We start from the raw sequence: 25,639 nt of genomic DNA, 5'->3' as shown, positions 1-25,639 counted from the left end.
AAACATCTTCTAGTGAGTGTCAAAAAGTTTGTTTAAAAAAAGCCATTGGGTTAAAATTGGCCCTGTCTCAGGGGATCATTGATTTTCCTATTATGTATATAGTAAAAACTTAAAAATCTTCTTTTAAAAAATCCAAAAAGCTAAAGCTTAGATATTCAGCATGAAATATCTTCTAATAGGTGTCTATCAAGATTGTTCAAATTAAAGCCCTTGGGTTAAATTTTGCCTGCCCCAGGAGGTTATTGATTTTAATATTTCTAGTAAAAACAAAAATAAAATCTTCTTTTAAAAAAACAACAAATAGCTGGAAGTTAGATATTAAGCATGAAACATCTTCTAATGGGTGTGTACCAAGTTTGTTCAAATAAAAGCCTGGGGTCAAAGCTGGTTCTGCCCAAGGGGGTCATTCATTTTCCCACCCAAGGGGGTTATTGATTTTCTTTATATGTATATAGTAAAAACTTAATAAATCTTCTTTTTAAAAACCCCAAGGAGCTAGATGTTAGATATCAAGCATGAACAATATTCTTATTGGTTTCTACCAAGTTTGTTCAAATAAAAGCTCTGGGGTCAATTTACCCCACCCAAAGGGGTTATTCATTTTCCTTATGTTACAATAATATTGATAAAATTAAGTAAAAATTTATAAAATCATCTTTTACAAAACCTAAAGAGCCAGAGCTTAGATATTTGGTTAAACAATATTTATTCTTCAATATTTACAAACAAAATTATAGTATATAAATTGCATTCAGGATTGAGTATAGAAAGCTTATACAGTCAACTATCGTTATCTCGACATCGCTTTTCTCGATATTTCGATGAAATTTTGAAAGTCCCGATTTTCTTCCTTCTTTATCTATATTGGAAATATTTTTTTATCTCGATATTTTTATTTCGATATTTTCAGTATCTCGATGTAAAATTTCAGCCCCAACAGTTATTTTCACACTATTATACTTTGTTTATCTCGACCAATAGTTTTCGTTCGTCTGTTCCCTTCAGACGTGTGAAAAACATAAAATAGACGATAATTGCTCAATAGCACGCGTCATAATGATGATTATGTTTGTAACAAGTTTAGCTGCTTTTATAAAAGTTGATCTATTTAGCGTGTTGATTGACTTATGTCAAAAATGAGTGAATTTTACGTTCTTTATAAATATTCGAACACTATTTAAATTCATTATGACTTCAAATGTTAATGAAATAGTAAAAGTATAGAAACGCTATCATTGCAATATTGTTTCACAACATCACCACCAATCAATCAGCGATCGAACAATCTCGAGACCCGATAAATAACCCGGAGGATATCCAGATCAACCACCCTTAAAACAAAGTTTTCACTTTATTGGTGTATTACTGAGTAAACCTCACTATGTGTTTTTATCACAGACATCCGTATTTCCGCCAGTAAACATCCGCTAATGTTACTTTGTTAAATTTGACCAGGCCTATGGAAACAAGACATGGGGATATCATAGTTTATTTGACATAAGGTATGCACATGTCTTTTTGTAAAAATCAGTTTCTGCCTTATTCAAACCCTAATATGTTTATCTCAACATTTCGTTATCTCGATATTTTTTGAACGGTCCCAATGACTTCAAGATAACGAGAGTCGACTGTATGAATCTCTCTCCTGTAAAACATATAAACAATTTATTTTACTCACAACATAATACAGTTTTTGTAATTACAGTTCATTGTACCTGCATTTAATTCCTTCCATATATTTACAAGAAGATAATAAATACCTACTATGTATGACATAATTTGTAAAGGATCATAAAGAAGAGCTGAACATGTCAAATGTGTAAGATGCAATTCCTTTATCAAATTTAAATAAATTCTCGACATGGAAAAAAGGGTGATATAAGACCAAAAAAAAAAGAGATCAGAATGGAAACACAGAAAGTGGAGAAAGGGGGTCGCTGTGAGTGTGTTTCCTTGTGACAGTATGCTATAATTATTATAGAATATAATAAAGAAATACATGAAACAAAGGCTATGGAAGCAAAAGAACCAGGGTAACTCTTAAGAAACGAAATGAGGAGCGCCCTTACTTGCACCATACCTTATAAATTTACTACAAAGTGGCATCAATTTTCTATTTTAAACACATAGATAAGAGGATATTACAAATTCCAAAGTAATATAATCTATTTAATTAACATTTCAAATTCAATGTATGCATTGTGAAAGCGTCTGCATGCATAGCCCAGTGCAGAATTGTTATCATAATGAAAGAAAACTATTTTGTAAAACTAGATATTTAGCAAAAACTTAGATATTTAGCATGAAACGTCTTCTAGTGAGTTTCTACCAAGTTTGTTCAAATAAAAATCGTCCCCCTTGGGTTCATTGATTTTCCTTACATGTACACATCTCTTTACATCTGTTGTATTCCCTTTGCAATAGCAACCAGTAATGTTTTTACACATGCACTATTTCAGAAATCTTAATATGAAATTTGTGATATCAATTTTTGATTAAGATTTTATATCTGCTTTTGTTTACAGTTAATATTATTACTTGTTCCTTGTCATGGAGTTTTTATATTCAGTTGAGCGATTTCAGGGCCATCATAGCCCTCTTCTTTTCCGTAATTTATTTTAGGCGGTATTTTTTTCTATCAATGTTCTTTAATTGACTTTGAGTTGTAATTTTCTTCTATTGTTGTTCTTTAAAGGATTTGGAATCGTTTATAGAAGACTGTTTACTTCTGGCAGACAGTGCAGGTTGTTCAACAGTGGCATTTCCTGCTTTGGGTACTGGAAATTTAGGGTATCCATATCGAGATGTGGCAGTGGCATTGTTCAATGGAGTAGACAAATATGTGGCTGAGGGAATAATTGGAGGAATTTCAACTGTATACATTTCTGTACCACAAATAATTAAAAAGGACGTTGAAATATGCCAGGTTTTGTTGCTTTAAGTACATTTTTAGCTCACCTGTCACAAAGTGACAGGGTGAGCTTTTGTGATCGCTTTTCGTCCGGCGTCCGTCCGTCCGTCGTCCGTCCGTCCGTAAACTTTTACTTTAAATGACATCTCCTCATAAACCACTAAGCCAATTTCATCCAAACTTCACAGGAATGTTCCTTTGGTGGTCACCTTTAAAAATTGTTCAAAGAATTTAATTCCATGCAAAACTCTGGTTGCCATGGCAACCGAAAGAAAAAACTTTAAATATCTTCTTTTAAAAAACCATAAGAGCTAGAGCTTAGATATTTGGCATGAAACATCTTCTAGTGAGTGTCTACCAAGTTTGTTCAAATAAAAGCCCTGGGGTCAAAATTGGCCCCGCCCCGGGGGTCATTGATTTTTCCTATATGCATATAGTAAAAACTTAAAAAATCTTCTTTTAAAGAACCCAAAGAGCTAGAGCTAAGATATTTAGCATGAAACATGTTCTAATGGGTGTCTACCAAGTTTGTTCAAATAAAAGCCCTGGGTTGAAAATTGGCCCCGCCCCGGGGGTCATTGATTTTCCCTATATGCATATAGTAAAAACTTAAAAAATCTTCTTTTAAAGAACTCAAAGAGCTAGAGCTTAGATATTTGGCATGAAACATCTTCTAGTGAGTGTCTACCAAGTTTGTTCAAATAAAAGCCCTGGGGTCAAAATTGGCCCCGCCCCGGGGGGTCATTGATTTTCCCTATATGCATATAGTAAAAACTTAAAAAATCTTCTTTTAAAGAACCCAAAGAGCTAGAGCTAAGATATTTAGCATGAAACATGTTCAAATGGGTGTCTACCAAGTTTGTTCAAATAAAAGCCCTGGGGTGAAAATTGGCCCCGCCCCGGGGGTCATTGATTTTCCCTATATGCATATAGTAAAAACTTAAAAATCTTCTTTTAAAGAACTCAAAGAGCTAGAGCTTAGATATTTGGCATGAAACATCTTCTAGTGTGTGTCTACCAAGTTTGTTCAAATAAAAGCCCTTGGGTCAAAATTGGCCCCGCCCCGGGGGTCATTGATTTTCCCTATATGCATATAGTAAAAACTTAAAAAATCTTCTTTTAAAGAACCCAAAGAGCTAGAGCTAAGATATTTAGCATGAAACATGTTCTATTGGGTGTCTACCAAGTTTGTTCAAATAAAAGCCCTTGGGTGAAAATTGGCCCTGCCCCGGGGGGTCATTGATTTTCCCTATATGCATATAGTAAAAACTTAAAAAATCTTCTTTTAAAGAACTCAAAGAGCTATGGCTAAGATATTGAGCATCAAACATGTTCTAATAGGTGTCTACCAAGTTTGTTCAAATACAAGCCCAGGGGTCAAAATTGGCCCCGCCCCGGGGGTCATTGATTTTCTTTATATGTGTTTAGCAAAAAACTTTAAATCTTCTTTGAAAAAACCCAAATAGCTAGAGTTTAGATATTAAGCATGAAACATCTTCTAGTAAGTGTCTACAAAGTTTGTTCAAATAAAAGCCCTGGGTCAAAACTGGCCCGGCCCCAGGGGTGTCATTGTTTTTAACTATATGTGTATAGTAAAAACTTTAAAAAAATCTTCTTTTAAAAAGCCAATGAGCTAGAGCTTAAATGTTTAGCATGAAACATTTTCTTATGGGTGTCTACCAAGTTTGTGCAAATAAAAGCCCTTGGGTTAAATTGGCTCTGCAACTTTGGGGGGGGGGCTGGGGTTGGGGGGGCCTGTATACAGCGTGAGCGACCTCAGGGCCATCATGGCGCCCTCTTGTTTATGTAATACATTGTGAATAGCAAAGATTTTAAAGCAGCATGCCTCCAGATTTTTGCTAATTCTCATGAAAATTTGAAGATGTATGTAAAAGTAAACTATTGTAAAGCGAACAAAGAAAATGATTTATGATACACATTGCAAACACCACTTACTCTCTCTCCCTTTGATCGAGAGTAAATTACTTATTCTCTAATCTAATATAATAAAACAAAGACAAACATAGGAATGACACTGTATTTGGCAGTAATTATCAACAATTCAATCGAGCAAATTCTTTTAAAGCTACATTAAATAAATATGTTAAAATATTTTTGCCTTCGGCCTAAAAACCAAGAATTCTACAGTTTCATAAACCTTTTTAACAGTATCGTTGTAAATCTCACTAAATATTGTTCATAAATTAGGATTTTAAATGGAAAAACCCCACGGTAACACTAAAGTTCGTATACGAAATTTAACATGCAAATGAAGACTTTAATCAGCTCGTGTATGCGCTACGTCACGGTGTTTATAATAGTTGCTATCCGGAACACAGCAAATTTAAGATTTTCTTGTGCAAACACACTTTTACCGTTTAAGCTTCACGGTGCACTAGGCCTGTGGTTCAGAAAAAGTAATCATCTCATAAAAAAGATTAAATTTGTATTAAAATATCCGTTACAGTTAAATTAGGACTGCTACTTATAGTCATGTTTGTTGATTTAATATTGATGTACGGATGATCTGAAGGCGGAGTTTCTCATGCAAACAGAAATTGTACTTCCGAATTCGCCACAATGAGGTTGCACATTTGTATGCTCATTAAACTCACTTTGGTTGTCTGGACACCAAAATAATATCTGGAGTCGATATGAAACCCAATTTATTAATGAAATGTCGCTATTCCTCTTTATATGAAATTTATTTAATGTTACTTTAACATTAATCTTGTCCAAGTCAAACAGCATTTCTGTAGAATTCTAATAGGCACTGAAACAAGACTAACACTAATGTTTATAAAATACCGTGAAAATGTATCGAGATGTTACAAACTGAAAAGAAATGTTGTCTTAATATTGTCAGTTTACCAATTAATAGAAATAAAATATATTTGTACATTTTTTAAAAAAGATGGGCAGGAATATGTAAAGTATGCCAAAATACTTGTGTCGTGTGAAAACGAGGGTACAAACAGGTCTATAAATACCAGATATTCAGGAAAATAACGAGAAATTCATGAGCAAAACTAAAACATCTTAAGGTGGTACACACCTAAGCAGTTATTATATCAGAAACAAGAATAATTTCATTTACAAAACATGTAAATTAAAAGAAAAGACCAAAAGAAGGTTAAAATATACAAAAATAGTCCTTTAACTGAGTAAGTCATGCAGAAGAAATTGGTGATGATTACACCAAAATCACTTATTATTCGCATATAAAGTAAACTGTTACTTGAATCTTTTTAGTTTCTTAAAATGTTCGTACATTTTTCTCAAGATTTATGTTTTTGAAAATATTTTGGCTGATCTGGAGGCATGCATCATTATGATAATATTGCTTTTAACTATAGTAAGTGGGGTCTTTTTTTAACTTTTTTAAGTTGAAGCAGGGTTTTATTATTAGCTTGACTTTTTTTAAAATAACTATGCATAAATGTCAACCACAGCAAGACGATGTGTCGTGTCCAAGAGTTACGACCCTACCTCAAAGTTCAAGGTCACAGTAACATTTTGAAGTTTCACATTATCACAAATAGAGTTAATAGATACACACATTGGTGTCCAGACTGTAACTTTGTCATGCATTGAAGGATTTCAAAATAACTTGGCATAAATGTTAACCACATCAAGACGATGTGTGACATTCAAGAATCACATACCTACCTCAAAGGTCAAGGTCACACTACCATTTTGAAGTTCACTTTATCATAATTGAGTTTATATATACACACATTGGTGTCTGTACTGTAACTTTGTCATGCATTGAAGAATTTTTAAATAACTATGCATAAATGTCAACCATTAACATGACATATTGCGTTCAAGACCCGTGTCCCTACCTTCAAGATCAAGGTCACAATAATAGTTTGTAAGTACTCATTCTCTTGAGAAGAGTTTGAAGATACACTCATGTCCGGACTGTAACTTTGTCATGCATGGAAGGATTTTAAAATAACTTGGCACAACTGTTTACCACATCAAGAGGATGTGTTGTGGCTAAGGCTTATGTACGTCTGTCCGTGTGTCCCCACTTACAACAACAATCATGTCCAGACTGTTACTTTGTCCTGCCTTGAGGGATTTTGAAATAACTGTGCACAAATGTCTATCACATAACAATGTTGTTTCATGTCCAAGAACCACGTCCCTTTTCAAAGGTCAAGATCACATTTATATTCTGAAGGTTCACGCTATCACAATTAGAGATTATAGTTACACACATTTTTGTCCTGACTATAACTTTGTCATGCATCAAAGGATTTTAAAATAACTTGGCACAAATGTCCACCACATTAAGATGACATGTTGTGTGTAAGACCCATTTTTATGCCCCCGCCATGTAATGGCCGGCGCATATAGTGTTACCCTGTTCCGTCATTCCGTCCTTCCGTCATTCTGTCATTCCGTCATCATCAGTTTCCGTTCATTATCTTAAGAACGGTTGCACACATTCAACTCAAATTTGACATATGGATATGTCATGAGAAAATACAGGTCAAGTTCGAATTTGGTCATGGTTCGATGATTTTTGGCAGAGTTATGCCCCTTTTACTTTGAAAATAATATGAAATTTTCAGTTTCCGTTCATTATCTCCCCAAAGGTACAACACATTCAACTTAAACTTGACATATGGATATGTCATGAGAAAATACAGGTCAAGTTCGAATTTGGTCATGGTTCGATGATTTTTGGCAGAGTTATGCCCCTTTTACTTTGAAAATCATATGAAATTTTCAGTTTCCGTGCATTATCTCCCCAAAGGTACAACACATTCAATTCAAACTTGACATATGGATATGTCATGAAAAAGATACAGGTCAAGTTTGAATTTGGTCATGGTTCGATGATTTTGGCAGAGTTATGCCCCTTTTACTTTGAAAATCATATGAAATTTTCAGTTTCCGTGCATTATCTCCCCAAAGGTACAACACATTCAGCTCAAACTTGACATATGGATGCGTCAAAGGAATGCGCAGGTCAAGTTCAAATTTGGTCATGGTTCAATGATTTTTGGCAGAGTTATGCCCCTTTTACTTTGAAAACAATATGAAATTTTCAGTTTCCATTCATTATCTCCCCAAAGGTACAACACATTCAGCTCAAACTTGACATATGGATGCATCAAAGGAATGTGCAGGTCAAGTTCAAATTTGGTCATGGTTCAATGATTTTTGGCAGAGTTATGCCCCTTTCACTTTGAAAGTAATATGAAATTTTCAGTTTCCGTTTATTATCTCCCCAATGGTACAACACATTCAACTCAAATTTGACATATGGATATGTTTTTGGAATGCCCAGGCCAAGTTTGAATTTGGACATGGTTCAATGATTTTTGGCAGAGTAATGCCCCTTTCACTTTTAAAATAATATGAAATTTACAGTTTCTGTTCATTATCTACCAAACAGTGTTACATTCAACTTAAATTTGACATAATATGGATATGTCAAAAGAATGGGCAGGTCAAGTTGGAATTTGGTCATGGTTTGATGATTTTTTGGCAAAGTTATGTCCCTTTCACTTTGAAAATAATATAGATACATCTTAGGAATAAGCAGTTTAATTTTGAATTTGGTCGTGGTTCAATGATTTTGGACAAACTTTACTTTCCTGAATGTTGGAAAAATTTTGAACTTTCAGTTTCAGCACTCATACTTTTAGCCATTATTTTGGCTACAAATATGCAATATGCTATTTTTAAAAGGTTAAGACTGAATAATTTCAGTGCCTTGAACATTGTATGAAAATGGTTTGTGTTAACATTGAAAAGTTTTAAGGGCTTTGAACTTAAAATGAAAAAAATAATTAATGCACCATCTGAAATTTTGGCTGCATGCGGGGCATCTGTGGCATGATGACACATTTCTAGTTCAAACTCCAAGGTCCAGGTCACAATAATAGTTTGAAAGTACTTATGCTCATAAGGAGTGTACATTAGTTTCCAAACTGTAACATTGTCAAGCATTGAAGGATTTTAAAATAACTTGGCATAAATGTCTACCACATCAAGATAATGTGTCGCATCCAAGACCCTTGTCCCGAGGTGTTAAGTTTGCTATAAATAGCACTTCATTTCATAAGAACAAAATTAAACAATTAGTTACTTTCATTCTCTTTTCTTTTCATAATACCTGGATGTTAAAGAAACCTTTTCAGGGGCATTCTTCACTTGCGTTGCAGCTCTTATTCTATCTGTGGACATTTAATCTTCTTTTTTTACCAATGACTAACATCTTCTTTTATTTGTTTCCGTAGATTTTAGAGAGAGAGCAAGAGAGAAGGAAATCGGCTGAAACTACCTCTGGAAAACAGCATCAAGCAGAGGGTAATATTTGATAAATACATTTTTCCTACTGCTTGATACTGGCGGGAATATTATATCAAGTCATCTTTTAAATAGCACTGTTTGAACCACAATATACCATCAGTTTAGATACATGTATATGCTGTATGGAGATAGTAAAATATCATGAATGTTGCCAAATTTTTAGCAAAAGTAATTTACTGGCAGTAGCAAGTAAGTAGAGGTTATAACATGGGGCAAGTGTGCATTTAGTCCATATTGGCACACTTGGGAACTTATTTGCCCGAGGGCAAATAAGTCACTAAGTGTGCCAATATATTATTTGCTGTTTCTCCATACTGTGAATTATAAGGGCAACCAGTGCCTAAATTAGTACCATACACATTTGTGAATTCATTATATTCCTGTACCTCAACACTGCTTAATAAATGATAAATAAAAACACATTGCTTTGCATGAATTGTTCCTGAAATATAAGCTGAATTTTTACTCTGATGGTTTTGTCAACTAAAAGGCTGTCAAAAGTTTTATACATGTATAATTCTGTAGGATTTTCAGCAAGTTCTTTAGACTGGAAGACTGCATCAAACCATTCACCAAAGACAAGACTGTGTCTGAATATTACACTTGCTGGATGTAAACATAGTGACATTAAGAGGGCCAAGGATGACATCACACAGTATATAGAAGGAATAGAATATAATGATATAGATCCTGACATGGTAAACACCACTAGATACAGATATTGTAGTATTGATAATAAAATTTTTATGCCCCCACAAAGTGGGGTGCATATAGCGTTGCACTTGTCCATCCGTCTGTCCTTCGGTCCGTACGTCTGTCAATCCGTACGTCCCGAAATTTTGTGAACACAACTCCTCTTAAACCGATGGCAGATTTTGCTTAAACGTCTAGAGATGAACAACCTTAATGTGTAGATGGAAGTAAAGGAAGGAATTTTTGCTGTGACCAAATTTAACAGAATTATGGCCCTTTGTTGATTTTTTCACTATTCTACCATATAGAAATTTTGTGAATGCAACTCCTCTTAAACCAAGTAGCAGATTTTGCTTAAACTTCTAAGGATGAACAACCTTAATGTGTAGATGGTAGTACAGGAAGGATTTTTTGCTGCGACCAAATTTAACAGAATTATGGCCCTTTGTTGATTTTTTCACTATATACCATATAGAAATTTTATGAACCAGCTCCTCTTAAACCAGATGGCAGATTTTGCTTAAACTTCCAGGGATGAACAATCTTAATGTGTAGATGGAAATAAAGGAAGGAATTTTTGCTGCGACCAAATTTAACAGAATTATGGCCCTTTGTTGATTTTTTCACTATATACCATATATATGTTTCAGTGGGGGCATCCGTGTCCTTTGGACACAGTTCTAGTTATTAAAGTATTATTTCTGTCAAAGCAGATATTTAGTCAAGTAAGGAACTAAACAAAGGAAACATTTTATATGAACTAAATTAAGGAGGGGTTTCTGGTCTGAACTTGAGCATCTCCATTTAATTGTACAACATTTTTACTTTCAGTTGAAAGATAAAAATGAAAATTTGTAGCATTAAGTACAATCCCAAGCTTTTAATATATGGGATTCCATCAAGATACATTATACAAGAGATTACATCAAGATACATTATACATGAGATTCCATCAAGATACATTATACATGAGATTCCATCAAGATACATTTTATATGAGATTCCATCAAGATACTTTATACATGAGATTCCATCAAGATACATTATACATAAGATTCTATCAAGATACATTATACATGAGATTACATCAAGATACATTATACATGAGATTACATCAAGATACGTTATACATGAGATTCCATCAAGATACATTATACATGAGATTCCATCAAGATACATTTATACATGAGATTCCATCATGATACATTTTACATGATATTCCATCAAGATACTTTATACATGTGATTCCTTCAAGATACTTTATACATGAGATTCCATCAAGATACATTATACATAAGATTCCATCAAGATACATGAGATTCATTCAAGCTACATTACACAAGAGATTCCATAAAATACATTAAAACATGAGATTCCATCAATATAAATAATAGAAGAGCATTATTCATGAGACTCCATCAAGATACATTATACGTAAGGTTCCATCAAGATACTTTATACATAAGATTCAACCAAGATACCTTATACATGAGATTCAATAAAGCTACATTACACAAGAGATTCCATCAAAATACATTAATACATGAGATTCCATCAATATAAATAATAGAAGAGCATTATTCATGAGACTCAATCAAGATACATTATACGTAAGGTTCCATCAAGATACATAACACATGAGATTTAATCAAAAACATAAGTCATGAGATTCCATCAAGATACTTTTTACATGAAATTCCATCAAGATACATTACTTATGAGATTCAGTTGAGATACCTTATTCATTAGATTCCATGAAGATACATTATATTAGAGATTCAATCAATGTGCATTATACATGAGATTCCATAAAGATACATTACACAAGAGATTCCATCAAGATACATTATACAAGAGATTCCATCAAGATACATTATACATGAGATTCCATCAAGATACATTACACATGAGATTCCACCAAGATACTTTATACATGAGATTCCATCAAGATACTTTATACATGAGATTCCATCAAGATACAATACACATGAGATTACATCAAGATACTTTATACATGATATTCCATCAAGGTACATTATACATGAGATTCCATCAAGATACATTACACATGAGATTCCATCAAGATACTTTATACATGAGATTCCACCAAGACACTTTATACATGAGATTCAGTAAAGATACATTATACATGAGATTCCATCAAGATACATTTTACATGAGATTCCATCAAGATACAATACACATGAGATTTCATCAAGATACATTACACATGAGATTTCATCAAGATACATTACACATGAGATTCCATCAAGATATATTACACATGAGATTCCATCAAGATACATTATACATGTGATTCCATCAAGATACATTACACATGAGATTCCATCAAGATACATTATACAAGAGATTCCATCAAGATACATTATACATGAGATTCCATCAAGATACTTTATACATGAGATTCCATCAAGATACATTACACATGAGATTTCACCAAGATACTTGAGATTCCATCAAGATACATTACACATGAGATTCCTTCAAGATACATTATAAATGAGATTCCATCAAGATACATAACACAAGAGATTCCATCAAGATACATTATACATAAGATTCCACTAAGATACATTATTCATGAGACTGCATCAAGATACATTATACATGAGATTACATCAAGATACATTATACATGAGATTCCATCAAGATACATTACACATGAGATTCCACCAAGATACTTTATAAATGAGATTCCATCAAGATACATTACACATGAGATTTCATCAAGATACATTATAAATGAGATTCCATCAAGATACATTACACAAGAGATTCCATCAAGATACATTATACATAAGATTCCACTAAGATACATTATTCATGAGACTGCATCAAGATACATTATACATAGAATTACATCAAGATACATTATACATAAGATTCCACTAAGATACATTATTCATGAGACTGCATCAAGATACATTATACATGAGATTACATCAAGATACATTATACATGAGATTCAATAAAGATACATTATACAAGAGATTTCATCAAGATACATTACACATGAGATTCAGTTGAGATACCTTTTTCATTAGATTCCATCAAAACACAGTTAACATGAGATTCCTTGTCAAGCAGATATGGTTACATTATAAAGGTGCATGTACTGAAAACAACTATTTATTTTTTGTCATACTAACTCATTAATCGTCCAATAGGTACCTATTTTAATTTAGAAAATTACATGATGTATACTGCTCTATTGCTTTTAAGCTACACATTGGCTGCAAAAATTATTGTTTGACTTTTTAAAAATTGTATTTCCAAAAAAATGGTTTTATTTTAAGAAATATGGTTGCAAATTGACGTAAAAGTAGAATCGTGCATGCACCATATCATAGTTAAACCATTACAATTCTTATTAAAATGGCATCATAATATTTTATTATGGAACATTTTATTCTGCTTACGTATAATATTCATGAGTGTTGAATAACAGGCATTTTATGTTACAAGCAACATTTTTTTATGAATCAACCATCAGATTATAGAAACAAAAATTTAAAAAAAAAAATTCATATTTGTCATCTATTTCCCTTTAGTATTGTTTTTGCCACAGTCATATAAACACCTTGATGTTCAATATACAAGTATTATCAGCTGAAGCTTAAACTTTTATAAAAAAGAACATGATTACTATGTAAAATGTCCATGTGTTGAAATTTATTTTTGAATTGAAATAAATAAATTCTAGAATATTTTTAAATTTCTTTTTTTCTGTAGATTTTGGACCTAGTTTCTGCAGAACTGAACCCAGGCATTGCAAAGCATTTAGTACACAGAGATCCAAATAATTTCCAAAAATGGAGGAAAGAGTTATCCAAATTTTTTAATGTTTATTTTTGGATAAACAAAGGTATTCCAAAGATAGAGATTTGGGGATCTTTTGACAGCATACTACAAACTGAGCAGTACTTTGAGAATGAATTTCCAATGTCACCATTAAAGAGTGAAATAGCCCTCCTAGAAATCCATGATCAGCACTATGAGCAACCCAAGTGGGTTACACTGACAATAACTGCATCAGCGGAAGAAATTGCATGTATTAAAAAGTTTTTGAACAATGAGGTTGAAAGTCTGAAATCAAACAAGGATCTTCGAAACCTAAATATGTTTGAGGACAGACTGACAGTCATGTGTGCACCTTCTTTCCAGTCTGAAGCAAAATCAAAGATGCAAGAAATGATTGATGAAGTAAAGAAGTTACCAAGCCAAAATGTCAATCTAGGTTCAAAAAAGGAAGAAGATTTTGTTTTGAAAATGGATTTTCAAGATAGCATATTGTGCTTACCAGTATCAAATGAAAAACATCATTCAATCAAAGTAATTGGTAAAGACAAAGTATTGGTAAAAGGAGCATGTCAAAAGATAAAGCTGAACAGTGAGCAAGGAAAGTGTAGGCAGATGGATGTTTCCTTTGAGTTTGAAAAAGCGACCTTCAAATTCAAGAAACTTGAAATGACTGTCCTTTGCCATGACATAACAAATATTGTGGTGGATTGCATTGTATCTCCTGTGAATAAGGTAGTGTCCACTGAGACAGGTGTTGCAAAATCCATAGCTAAAAAGGCTGGGAAGTGTTATAAAGGGCAATGCAAAGCCATTGGTGATAAAAGGACACTTTATTTAACAGAATGTGTTGAAACAGAATCAGGACTGTTGCAAAAATGCAAATATGTGATACATGTCTATAGCCCACTACGGTGTGAAGCAAACAGACTGAATGAACAGCTTTTAGACATTGAATATTCAGTAACAAACTGTCTTAAAAAGGCAGATCAGTTGCGAATGACTTCAATAGCAATTCCATTTCTTGGTACAGGTAAGGGCACTTTTTGCTATCCAGGCAAAAATATTCCCCTTTTCTCAAGTGCCATTTTTCTCTGTTTCAACTAAGAAATGAAGAAAAAAATAGAAATGAGTGGAATATAATTAGTGCGTAACTTGTTTCTTGGTTGTCTGCAAATTGGTAGTCACTTAACTACTATTATAATTCTATTTTTATCAAGTCACTAGAAAAGTTGCTTGTGACCATACTGGTAATTTCGTCTTTTACAATTCACTTTTATATTGTTTGATTTTATTAACCTCTCAATTGCATACTTATTGTAGTAATACAGTCAATGCATACAGTATAGTAATCTTTGATAAATGTTTGGCAAATTCTGTAAGATGTTCGTAGTAAGATGTGATTAAATTTAATTTGTTTCTATAAAATAATTATACTGACCTTGTGGTCCTCTATGAAAGTTGCATAAATCATGCTCCTTAGGTTCAAAATTGGCCCTGCCCTGGGGGTTACTTAGATAACATGCTAGCAAGGCTTATATAGGAAAAGACATCTAAGTCCTTTTTTATGAAACTGATATGCCTAGAGCTCGAAGTATTGTCTAGTGGACCTCTACAAAAGATATATACCAGTAATTCATGATCCTGGTGTCAAAATTGGCTGCTCTCGTGGGTCACTTAATTCATCTTGACTTGTTTAGTAAAAATAACTTAAAAGACTTACCTTCAGAAACTACAGTGCCTAGAACTTTTGATATAAAGGATCACCTTGTGGTTTTTACAAAAGTAATTGTAATCATAGTTTGGGTAATAAGATTTATAAAGACTTGTAAAGGAAAATGCACTTAAGTCTTCTTTTGTGAAACTACAATGCCAAGAGCTCAGATATTTGTATGATAGCATTGCCTAGTAAACATCTACAAAAGTGATATAAGTCATGCCACAGGGGTCAAAATGGCTCTCACTGGTGGTCTGAGTTACTTTGTTTATTTTAAATACATTGAAATTTTCTGTTGTGAAACTTCAATGCCAAGACTTGCCTAGTGGACAACTACAAAAGTTATAAAAATCATGCCCCTGGGGGCTAAATTAGCACTGCTTTGGGGGTCACTGATTTACAAAGACTTAAAATCTTCTGTAAAATTACAATGCCATAAGCTTAGATATTTTACTTGCAGCATCACTTTTTGTTTTGGTCCTCTACAGAAGATATATAAATCATGCTCCTCTGATCAAAAGTTGCCCGTTGATGGAGGCCTCTAAGCTTATAAAGACTTGTATATGAAAATAGATTTAAGCCTTCTTTTGTGAAACTACAATGCCAAAAGCTTATAGATTTTTAGCATGCAGCATTGTCTTGTGGACATTTACAAAAGTTATTAAAGTCATGCTGCTAGGGTCAAAAATGGCCCGCACGGGGGGTCACTTATTTCATATAGACTTGCATAGTAAAATATTAATTTATTAATTGTTCTTCAGTCAAATTACAATGTTATGAGCTTAGACATTTGTCATGAAACATTTCATCATGGTAGACATCTACAAATACTTAAAAAATTAAATTATGCAGCCTGAAACAAAAATGGCAATCTTAACCCAATGTGATCTCATTTCTAGCTTTACCCTTTACCCTCTAGCATTAATTGTTGGTGAAGGCCATCAAGAAACTTTTGTTTAAAGACATGATTATTTAAATATTTTTGTTGTAGTACACATTCTCATCCAATGTGAACAAAGATATTCATGCAAATATATTTATGATACTTTGATCTTTAAATCTATTTCAGGGACAAGTAACTTTCCAATAGATCATTGCGCAATACAATACTTTAGAGCTGTTGATGCCTTTAAAGATGCTGAAACCTTAAAGAAAGTTATGTTAGTTGATATCAGTCAAGAGAAAGTCACCAAGGTTTGTTCTAAGATTTCAAAATGTATAAGCATGAGTGCTAACATCTTGTCAGATGCAGTATTAGCTGTCAAGGCTTCCAAGTCACTTGTCAGATACCACTTTGCACATAAACTGATGCAAGAAGTTGATACAGATGCAGTAGTCATGAAAGTAGATGAGAACCTAAATGGTCATGGGGAAGATGTGGAACTTATTCTAGCCCGTGCAACTCAAAGGTTTAAAGATGTGTACAAGGAGCAATGTAGAATATCACATACTTGCACCACTGTTGTTCCAATACAAGCTGATCTGGAAGGACTTAGATGGAAATTTGTCTTTTTTGCTGTTATCCCAGTTTTGAAAGATGATCCTGTAAATTATGAGAATTACCTCAATATCACAGTTCAACACATTCTTCAGTATGCATCTGAACAAGATATTTCAGACATAACACTACCTATCTTAAGCTGTGAAGGTAAGAATAACTTGTTCCTATTTTTGAGTGCTTTTTAGCACTCTGTCTGTATGCTTTGCGCATGTAATTTTTCATTAAATCATTATGCCCACCTTAACATTCTTTCAATATATAAAAACAAAACTATATAGGGATGTACCTGTGGTAATCTTTTTTCAAAATTATTCAAAAAATTTATAATGTGCCAGAGATGCAAATAGCAACCATAAAGAAAAGCTTAAACATTTTCCAATGAAAATCAGCTTGATTAATATTATATCTGTTGGTCAGATTTATAAATGATGGGTCAAAGTTAGCATATTCCTATCTTGTCAATTGTGCCTCTGGGAAAATTGGCCCCACCTTAGAGGTATCTTTCTTTATTAATTTAAACTTGTTTAGGAAAACGCAATTAAATCTTTTTCTGGAAAATAAAAATGCCTAGAGCCTAGATTTTTGGCATGTATTATTCAGTAGTGGACCTATACAATTGTTTAATTGATAAACTTCCATAGATTAGTATGATTTAGGGTCCTTAAAATGTTCATTTCTGCGTTCACTATGATACTAAATGTGTTATTATTATTGTGCATTTAATGGGTATGCATTATGAAATCTACTCATTCTGTTATTGTTGAAGAAAAATGGGGGATATAGAAATGGTTCAATTTATCTGTCTGTCCATCCTCCACACTTCCTGTTCGGTCCATAACTCAGCCATCCATAAGGGATTTTGAAATGACTAATGGCACAAATGTTCATTATACTCAGATGAAAAAAGGGGCGTCTGTGGCCCAGTGGTTAAGGTCGTTGACTTCAATCCACTTGCCCCTCACCGCTGTGGGTTCGAATCCCGACAGGGACTTTGGATTCTTTCATGTGAGGAAGCTATCCAGCTAGCTTAAGGAACGTCGGTGGTTCTACTCAGGTGCCCGTTCGTGCCTGAAATAATGCACGGAAGAGCACCTGAGGTCTTCTTCCACCAGTAAAGCTGGAACGTCGCGATATGACCTATACTGTGTGAAGTGACGTAAAACCCAAAACAAAAAAAATAATCAGATGATGTGTCATGGGTAGCTCATACACCCCTTACATCAAGGTCAAGGTCACACATTGAGATACAAGGTAGACATTGATTGGTGGGTGAGTGTATATTTTGGGATCTATGATAATTATCTTAAGATTATCTTTATAGTTATTAATATAAGATGTTTTGCTAGCCATTACACTTTGTCGGCCCATTCCCGAAATTGGCCAATCGCAGCAAAAATAGCCTGTTACAGGGTATCAAATGGAATGTTGAAATGCTAGGGGGATTTAAACAATCTTTTACATTGTTGCATTGCTTTGATTTCAGGTTTTTTTTTCTCCTTGTGTTTAGTTAGATACCAGTGTTTGTTAGTGTAGGGCATATAAATATAATTTTTATGTTTTTGTAGATGTTTAATGGGTTGAATGAGTACAAATACAACAAATACAATGTAAATCTTGTTCTTATTTCTTTGTGGTCTTGTAGTGTATGTTAAAAAGTTTCTTGTTTGCATTTCAAACTTTGTTGCAGATATAACACTTGGTAGATTTTTTACTTATTTCAGAAAAGTAGACATCCTTTGTTGTTATACCCCCGCACAACAAAGTTGAAAGGGGGGTATACTGGAATCAGCTTGTCCGTCCGTCCGTCCGGCCGTCCGTCGGTTTTTTCATGTCCGCCCAATAACTTAAGATTCCTTTGACCCTTAGTCTTCATATTTGGCATGGAGGTTAGTCATGATTAGTAGATGACCCCTATTGATTTTGAGGTCGCTAGGTCAAAGGTCAAGGTCACAGGGGCCTTGACTTCAAAAAGCTTGTCCGCCCAATAACTTAAGATTCCTTTGACCCTTAGTCTTCATATTTGGCATGGAGGTTAGTCATGATTAGTAGATGACCCCTATTGATTTTGAGGTCGCTAGGTCAAAGGTCAAGGTCACAGGGGCCTTGACTTCAAAAAGCTTGTCCGCCCGATAACTTAAGATTCCTTTGACCTACAGTCGTCATATTTGGCATGGAGGTTAGTCATGATTAGTAGATGACCCCTATTGATTTTGAGGTCGCTAGGTCAAAGGTCAAGGTCACAGGGGCCTTGACTTCAAAAAGCTTGTCCGCCCGATAACTTAAGATTCCTGTGACCTACAGTCGTCATATTTGGCATGGAGGTTAGTCATGATTAGTAGATGACCCCTATTGATTTTGAGGTCGCTAGGTCAAAGGTCAAGGTCACAGGGGCCTTGACTTCAAAAAAGCTTGTCCGCCCGATAACTTAAGATTCCTTTGACCTACAGTCGTCATATTTGGCATGGAGGTTAGTCATGATTAGTAGATGACCCCTATTGATTTTGAGGTCACCAGGTCAAAGGTCAAGGTCACAGGGGCCTTGACTTCAAAAAGCTTGTCCGCCCAATAACTTAAGATTCCTTTGACCTACAGTCGTCATATTTGGCATGGAGGTTAGTTATGATTAGTAGATGACCCCTATTGATTTTGAGGTCACCAGGTCAAAGGTCAAGGTCACAGGGCCTTGACTTCAAAAAGCTTGTCCGCCCAATAACTTAAGATTCCTTTGACCTACAGTTGTCATATTTGGCATGGAGTTAGTCATGATTAGTAGATGACCCCTTTTGATTTTGAGGTCACCAGGTCAAAGGTCAAGGTCACAGGGGCCTTGACTTCAAAAAGCTTGTCCGCCCAATAACTTAAGATTCCTTTGACCTACAGTCGTCATATATTGCATGGAGGTTAGTCATGATTAGTAGATGACCCCTATTGATTTGAGGTCACCAGGGCAAAGGTCAAGGTCACAGGGGCCTTGACTTCAAAAAGCTTGTCCGCCCAATAACTTTAGATTCCTTTGACCTACAGTTGTCATATTTGGCATGGAGGTTAGTCATGATAAGTAGATGACCCCTATTGATTTTGAGGTCACCAGGGCAAAGGTCAAGGTCACAGGGGCCTTGACTTCAAAAAGCTTGTCCGCCCAATAACTTAAGATTCCTTTGACCTACAGTCGTCATATTTGGCATGGAGGTTAGTCATGATTAGTAGATGACCCCTATTGATTTTGAGGTCACCAGGTCAAAGGTCAAGGTCACAGGGGCCTTGACTTCAAAAAGCTTGTCCGCCCAATAACTTAAGATTCCTTTGACCTACAGTCGTCATATTTGGCATGGAGGTGAGTCATGATAAGTAGATGACCCCTATTGATTTTGAGGTCACCAGGTCAAAGGTCAAGGTCACAGGGACTTTGACTTCAAAAGTTTGTCCGTCCAATAACTTAAGATTCCTATGACCCACAGTCTTCATATTTGGAATGGAGGTTAGTCATGATTAGTAGATGACCCCTTTTGATTTTGAGGTCACTGGATCAAAGGTCAAGGTCATAGGGACTTTGACTTCAAAAAGTTTGTCCACCCATTAACTTAAGATTCCTTTGACCCACAGTCTTCATATTTGGCATGGATGTTGATCATGACTATAAGGTGACCCCTATTGATTTTGAGGTCACTGGGTCAAAGTTCAAGGTCACAGGGACCTTGACAAAAAAAGCTTTTCTTCTCAATTGCTAAAGAATGTCCTGTCTGCAATGTATTGATTTTGACATTTTCACATTTGAAGCATGTAGAATACATAACTTAGCAATGCACTGCCTTAGTAACCTCAGATTTGGCAGGGAGGTTGTCCTTGCGCTCTATATGGCCACTGTTGATTCTGACAAAGTGGTATGCGGGGGTATTCACGCCAAGATAGTGGCAGTTCTAGTTTCTTTCTGTTTTCAATCATTGTTGTATTAAGTTTAAAGTATTAATGATGTTTGAAATTTATATATTGAAACTATTGTTTTGTCTGTTCTTCAAAATGTGCCTTGGTGTTGCTAATTATACTGTAATGTACAGTCCTTCTCGTAGGAATAGGTTCTGCATTTTTTTTGCATTTTTGATTTGGCAAAATGAACTTATAAACATTTTCTCATAGTTTGTTCCAAAAAATTGTTTTTGGAATTTTATTGCATGTCCACGGGTATATTTTGCTTTATTAATTGCACGGTCTTGATATAGAAATATTTCCCTGTTAATTATATTTTAACATAAATATTGATGTTCATATATCTACATTTTATACAGCTTTACCTCTTGATGAGGTTTTATGAGGTCAGATTTCATTAGGTTCACTAAAGGCCTAAACAGACGGTAGGATTTTGAAGTACAAGACCAATTAAAACTAAGATGTACAGGCAAATCTTAATGTGTGAAGGCTTATATTTCTTGAATTCGGAAACCTTAAGTCTATATGTAAGGGATGGGACATACAGATTTCTACAGACCTCCCACATTGACAAGTGACAGATTACCAAATTATCTCCTGATAATGGGTGTAATGAATGAAATTCCAGAACAATTAGGGCTAAAAGGTTAACATAGTAGTAAGATGGGGTAAAAATGATGTTGAAAACTCTTAAGGAGACCCAAAGTTGTGTTATGTTGGAATCCCAAAATATTCCGAAAATGATTATGTCACGGTATTAAATTGTTCTCTAATAAGGGGAGGGGAGATAGTTTGTAGGCGACCGGGTAGCTTAGTCAGTAGAGCCGCAGTACGGTATTCCGAGGATCCCAGGGATGAGTCAAGTATGTAAAGGATCAATTGGGAGGGATCCTTTTTAGAGAAACCTCAGATGATTCCTACAGTGTAGAATTACCGTCTGAATGTAAGTGTTGTATTGTAAGTGTGTATTGCTTTGAAACTTGAACATCTTATCTCTAATTAGTGTTGTACAACTAAATCCTACCGTCTGTTTAGGCCTTAAGACAGTCTGACTTCCCTGAATACTTGGCATATTTTAGATTTTTGAATATTGTTAAAGTGGGATCATTTTTCAATGGATGTGTGTATTAAGAAATGATATTTGTTCTTGGATTTATGTGATTATATGTAATCATAATTGGTATGATTATCTTTAGTGTTCTGGCTCTGTAATTGGTGTATAATCTTGCATTATGCTTTTATAAAAGATTCAGTTGTTGATTTTTTGGGGATATCCTTAAAAGATTTTCTGTTAATTGTTGTGCAGCAATTTTAATTTTATTGTCTGTATTGCATAGTCTTCTCATTCTTACAGTTTTACTGTATGGGATATTTCTTCTTTTGGTGACATGTATGGAAAGTGTAGTAGTGGAGAAACTTAATTATGTGCTTTGGTTGGATTTGTGCATTTTAGGTATAGTTGATAGTTTCCCTGTTGTGACATGTTCAATTATAATTACTTACAGGTATTAGAAACTATTCAGGAAGAAAATATATATTAATGTATGTGCCAATAATGTCATTTCTTTTTCAGATGATCCTACTTCATTAGATTTATGCTGCAAAGCAATGGTCAGTTCTGTGTTACGTTTTGGACATCAAACCAAAAGAAAACTCGAACGTATACAGTTCCTTTCTAGAGATAGCAAAGCATTAACAACATTGATGCTTGCAATGTTAGAACAGCTTGAAAATGGTAATGTAGAGTAAAGTACATGTAAAAATAGTCTATTCTGGCCATTCAATATGATTTGCTATACATCCTTAGTCTCAGTTATTCTAAAGAAATGTGAAGTTTGTCTCTAATGGAAAGTCAATGAGAACAAGATGCAAAGAAGTTTTGGTTTGACTTATGGTCATGGATAGTTGGATACTAGTTTTTCTCAATTTTAATATCAGCATACACTTGTGTCTACAAACCAGAACAAAAGTGCTGTTTGGTAACGACAAACTGTAATTAAGATGAATTTGATCATATGAATTTAAAATGAACGTAACACCGATCTAATGTTAGAATTGCATACCTTTATGGTTTGTTTTACTTTGAAAACAGACAGTATATTAGCTTCTTTTTTCAAACAACATCTAATATTTCTGGGCTGATACGAAAAATCCTTGGCAGGGATGCTTTTCTTTGAAGCCTTATCATAGAATGTTCAAATGAGTCATTTAATAGGAATGGGCAATAGCCCACTAGGATAAAAGCCTGCTTAGAGCCTAAGGACTTATCCCTCTAGACAATTTTCCACTAGGAAAATAGTCCACTAGACTATATCCAGTCAGGACAATATCCCTGACTGGATAGTATTTCCACTTGAACATAGCCCAATAGAACAATATCTCACATCAATCAACAATTATCCCACTGGACAAAAAAACCCGCTGCTTAATTTGGCTGGTAGAAGAATAGCCCACTGCTTATTAAAAATGGTCCAAACATATTTATGATACATGTATATAAATTATTATGAAAACAATATAATTATGAGTTAATTATTGTTTATGCATATTTCAACTCAAAACTTGATTTATAGTTACATAAAGTTTAACTTTTGTTTCACAGTCTAAATGTTTAATTAGAAGAAATATGTAATAAATTCACAAAAAGAGTACATATTCTGTTGAATGAAAGTTGTAGCCATAATTAGCTCACCTGAGAACTGAATGTTCAGGGGAAGCTATTAGTATAAAAGGGGATATTTGGTGTCTGTCGTCATGCGTCAAAAATCATCTTCTTCTCTGTAACTGCTGGGCAGATTTACCTCAAATTTGGACCAGGAATGTAATTTCTGATGTGCATTGAATTAAGATAACAACTGTTAGGAATCTGTTCAAACAATTATGCTACATTATGTCATATTTTGTAATTTAAAGTTATGTCATTATTTATCTATTTTAATCAATAACTAGGATATATCTAATCATAATCAAGGGAAATGATCTTGATAAGTCTTTAAGGTTTCCTTGACAACTAGGAAAGGGTCATCACTCTTGTTCAGCTAAATAAGAACTAATTATTTTCAACATTTTAACAAGTATTCATATCTTCTTATGAGAATTTTCTTTGTGGCCCCGTTTAAGCTTAAATGCCCCATTGGTCATGGCATTTCTTCAGATTATAGTTTAAAGATATTCTATGCTCAAATTTAATTTTAGATTTTTTTTGATTTTTTTTATTGACAATGGGTAAATTACAATGGATAATTTTCAACACTGATAAGGATTTGTGTCTGATGATCGACTCAGGGCCATCATGGCCCTCTCAATGTTTGATGTACAGACTTGAAATCTGGACAAAGATGTATATTGAATTAAAAAATTTGTTGACCAAAACTGTTAATTTCAAACATCTACAACTTACATATTTTGCATGTGACATTTTCTGTACTTATTCATAAATTTAAGTTATAAAAAAAATTGTCTGATCAAAATTAACCCTGCTCTAGTGGTCATTTATTCTGCATTAATTCTACATAGTCTCATAGGTACACACTTACAACATAGATATTTTTAACAAAGCCTTTCCAAAATATTCAGCAAAATATTCCAATTTATATAGTGTATAAAGAAATGATGGGTTAGATAAGTGATCTAGGGTCATCTTAGTGGCCCTATTGTTTATAATGTAGAAAAAAACAAAAACAAAAAAAACAATCAGTGTTGTGAAAGTATATTACTAGAGGAGCAAGTTAAAGTTAGAGCTGAATTTACTGAAAGAGCTGGACTTGCCTTTCAGCAAGTTCATTTGAAAAATAATTTCAACCACTGAAAAACAGTAACTGTTGTTTCTGGTGAGCGACTCAGGGCCCTCTTGTTTAAAAATATATTATTGCAGAAATTATGCATATAAGTGGGCTGCTGTCCTAGTGGGACATTGTACATGAGGGGGCTTTAATCTAGATTGTCACAGAAGGCTTGGTTATTGTCAAATGGGCTATTACCTTAGTGGGTTCATTTTACTTGATGCACATTTCAGAAAACAAACAAAAAATACAAAAACAAATAACACAACCCCGCCAATCCCCCCCCCCCCCTCCCCCCCCCGAAAAAACAAACAAAAAAAACAAAACATGTATGGCCATTACTATTTAAGAAAAACTTTGGCCTTGAATTTAAATTGTAAAGATGTAGCCTAGTTGAAGCATAGTATGTTATAACATAATTATTGCATTTCAGGTAAAATAAAAGTTGCTTATTAATTCTGTTTGAAAATGGAGTTGCTGCTGAAACAGTGAGGACAATATCATGCTAGGATATGTTGAATTTGGACTAACAGAGAACAAGACTTTATTACACAGTGTAAAACTTCCAACAAATTTAATTAATATCATTAGGAGTTTATGTGATGCCATCAACTCAACAAATTCAACAATACTATTAGAATATTATTAAACAGTGGAGTGACATTGCATTTCTAAATGTTTAAATGAAATTGTGTATGTTTCATTATGGACCATTTGTATATTATGTAATAGTTCATAATTTGTTATTAAAATAACATTTGTTTTGGTTTTAAAAGTATAGATACTATGTCTTATGAACTTAAATTGTTTTGTTTGTTTATTTGTTTGTTTTTTACCTTTGTATTGTTCTTTTTTAGCAAAGCAAAACTATGCAAAGACAAATTAGACAGAAATTTGTAAGAACTTGTATATGTATTTATATTTGAAAATGATTTATGAAAACCTATCAATTTTTTGAG

General features: G+C 33.9%; 2 protein-coding genes across 2 annotated transcripts in view; both read left to right on the top strand.

The window, feature by feature from the left end:
- Positions 1-9,623, top strand: part of LOC132749225 (uncharacterized) — a gene marked incomplete at its 5' end in the record, with an annotated part of 29,676 nt that extends 20,053 nt beyond the window's left edge. The window contains 2 exons of the mRNA XM_060738943.1: positions 2,696-2,926; positions 9,172-9,623. Of these exons, the coding sequence (XP_060594926.1) occupies positions 2,696-2,926; positions 9,172-9,252 (312 nt within the window). The remainder of the gene's footprint in view (positions 1-2,695; positions 2,927-9,171) is intronic.
- Positions 9,624-9,753: 130 nt separating this feature from the next.
- On the top strand, positions 9,754-25,626 carry LOC132749226 (uncharacterized). The gene is made up of 5 exons (XM_060738944.1): positions 9,754-9,942; positions 13,691-14,789; positions 16,543-17,121; positions 22,472-22,633; positions 25,114-25,626. The coding sequence occupies exons 1-5, from the start codon at positions 9,754-9,756 to the stop codon at positions 25,134-25,136; spliced, it is 2,052 nt and encodes a 683-aa protein (XP_060594927.1). The 3' UTR covers positions 25,137-25,626.
- The last annotated feature ends 13 nt before the right edge of the window (positions 25,627-25,639 follow it).

The sequence above is a fragment of the Ruditapes philippinarum genome, unplaced genomic scaffold, assembly GCF_026571515.1.
Source record: "Ruditapes philippinarum isolate M1 unplaced genomic scaffold, ASM2657151v2 ctg6093_1_1_1_1, whole genome shotgun sequence".
In the NCBI taxonomy this organism is placed as follows: Eukaryota; Metazoa; Mollusca; class Bivalvia; order Venerida; family Veneridae; genus Ruditapes; species Ruditapes philippinarum.
Note: the sequence above shows the minus strand (reverse complement) of the source record. Positions and strands in the feature narration are given on the sequence as shown.

What these genes read in the sequence shown, in the direction of transcription:
- LOC132749226 (XM_060738944.1), top strand. Translation starts at nt 9,754, where the DNA reads ATGTATAATTCTGTAGGATTTTCAGCAAGTTCTTTAGACTGGAAGACT. An exon ending in AATTCCATTTCTTGGTACAG is followed by an intron (nt 14,790 to 16,542) that starts GTAAGGGCACTT and finishes AATCTATTTCAG; the next exon opens with GGACAAGTAACTTTCCAATA. An exon ending in GTTAGAACAGCTTGAAAATG is followed by an intron (nt 22,634 to 25,113) that starts GTAATGTAGAGT and finishes ATTGCATTTCAG; the next exon opens with GTAAAATAAAAGTTGCTTAT.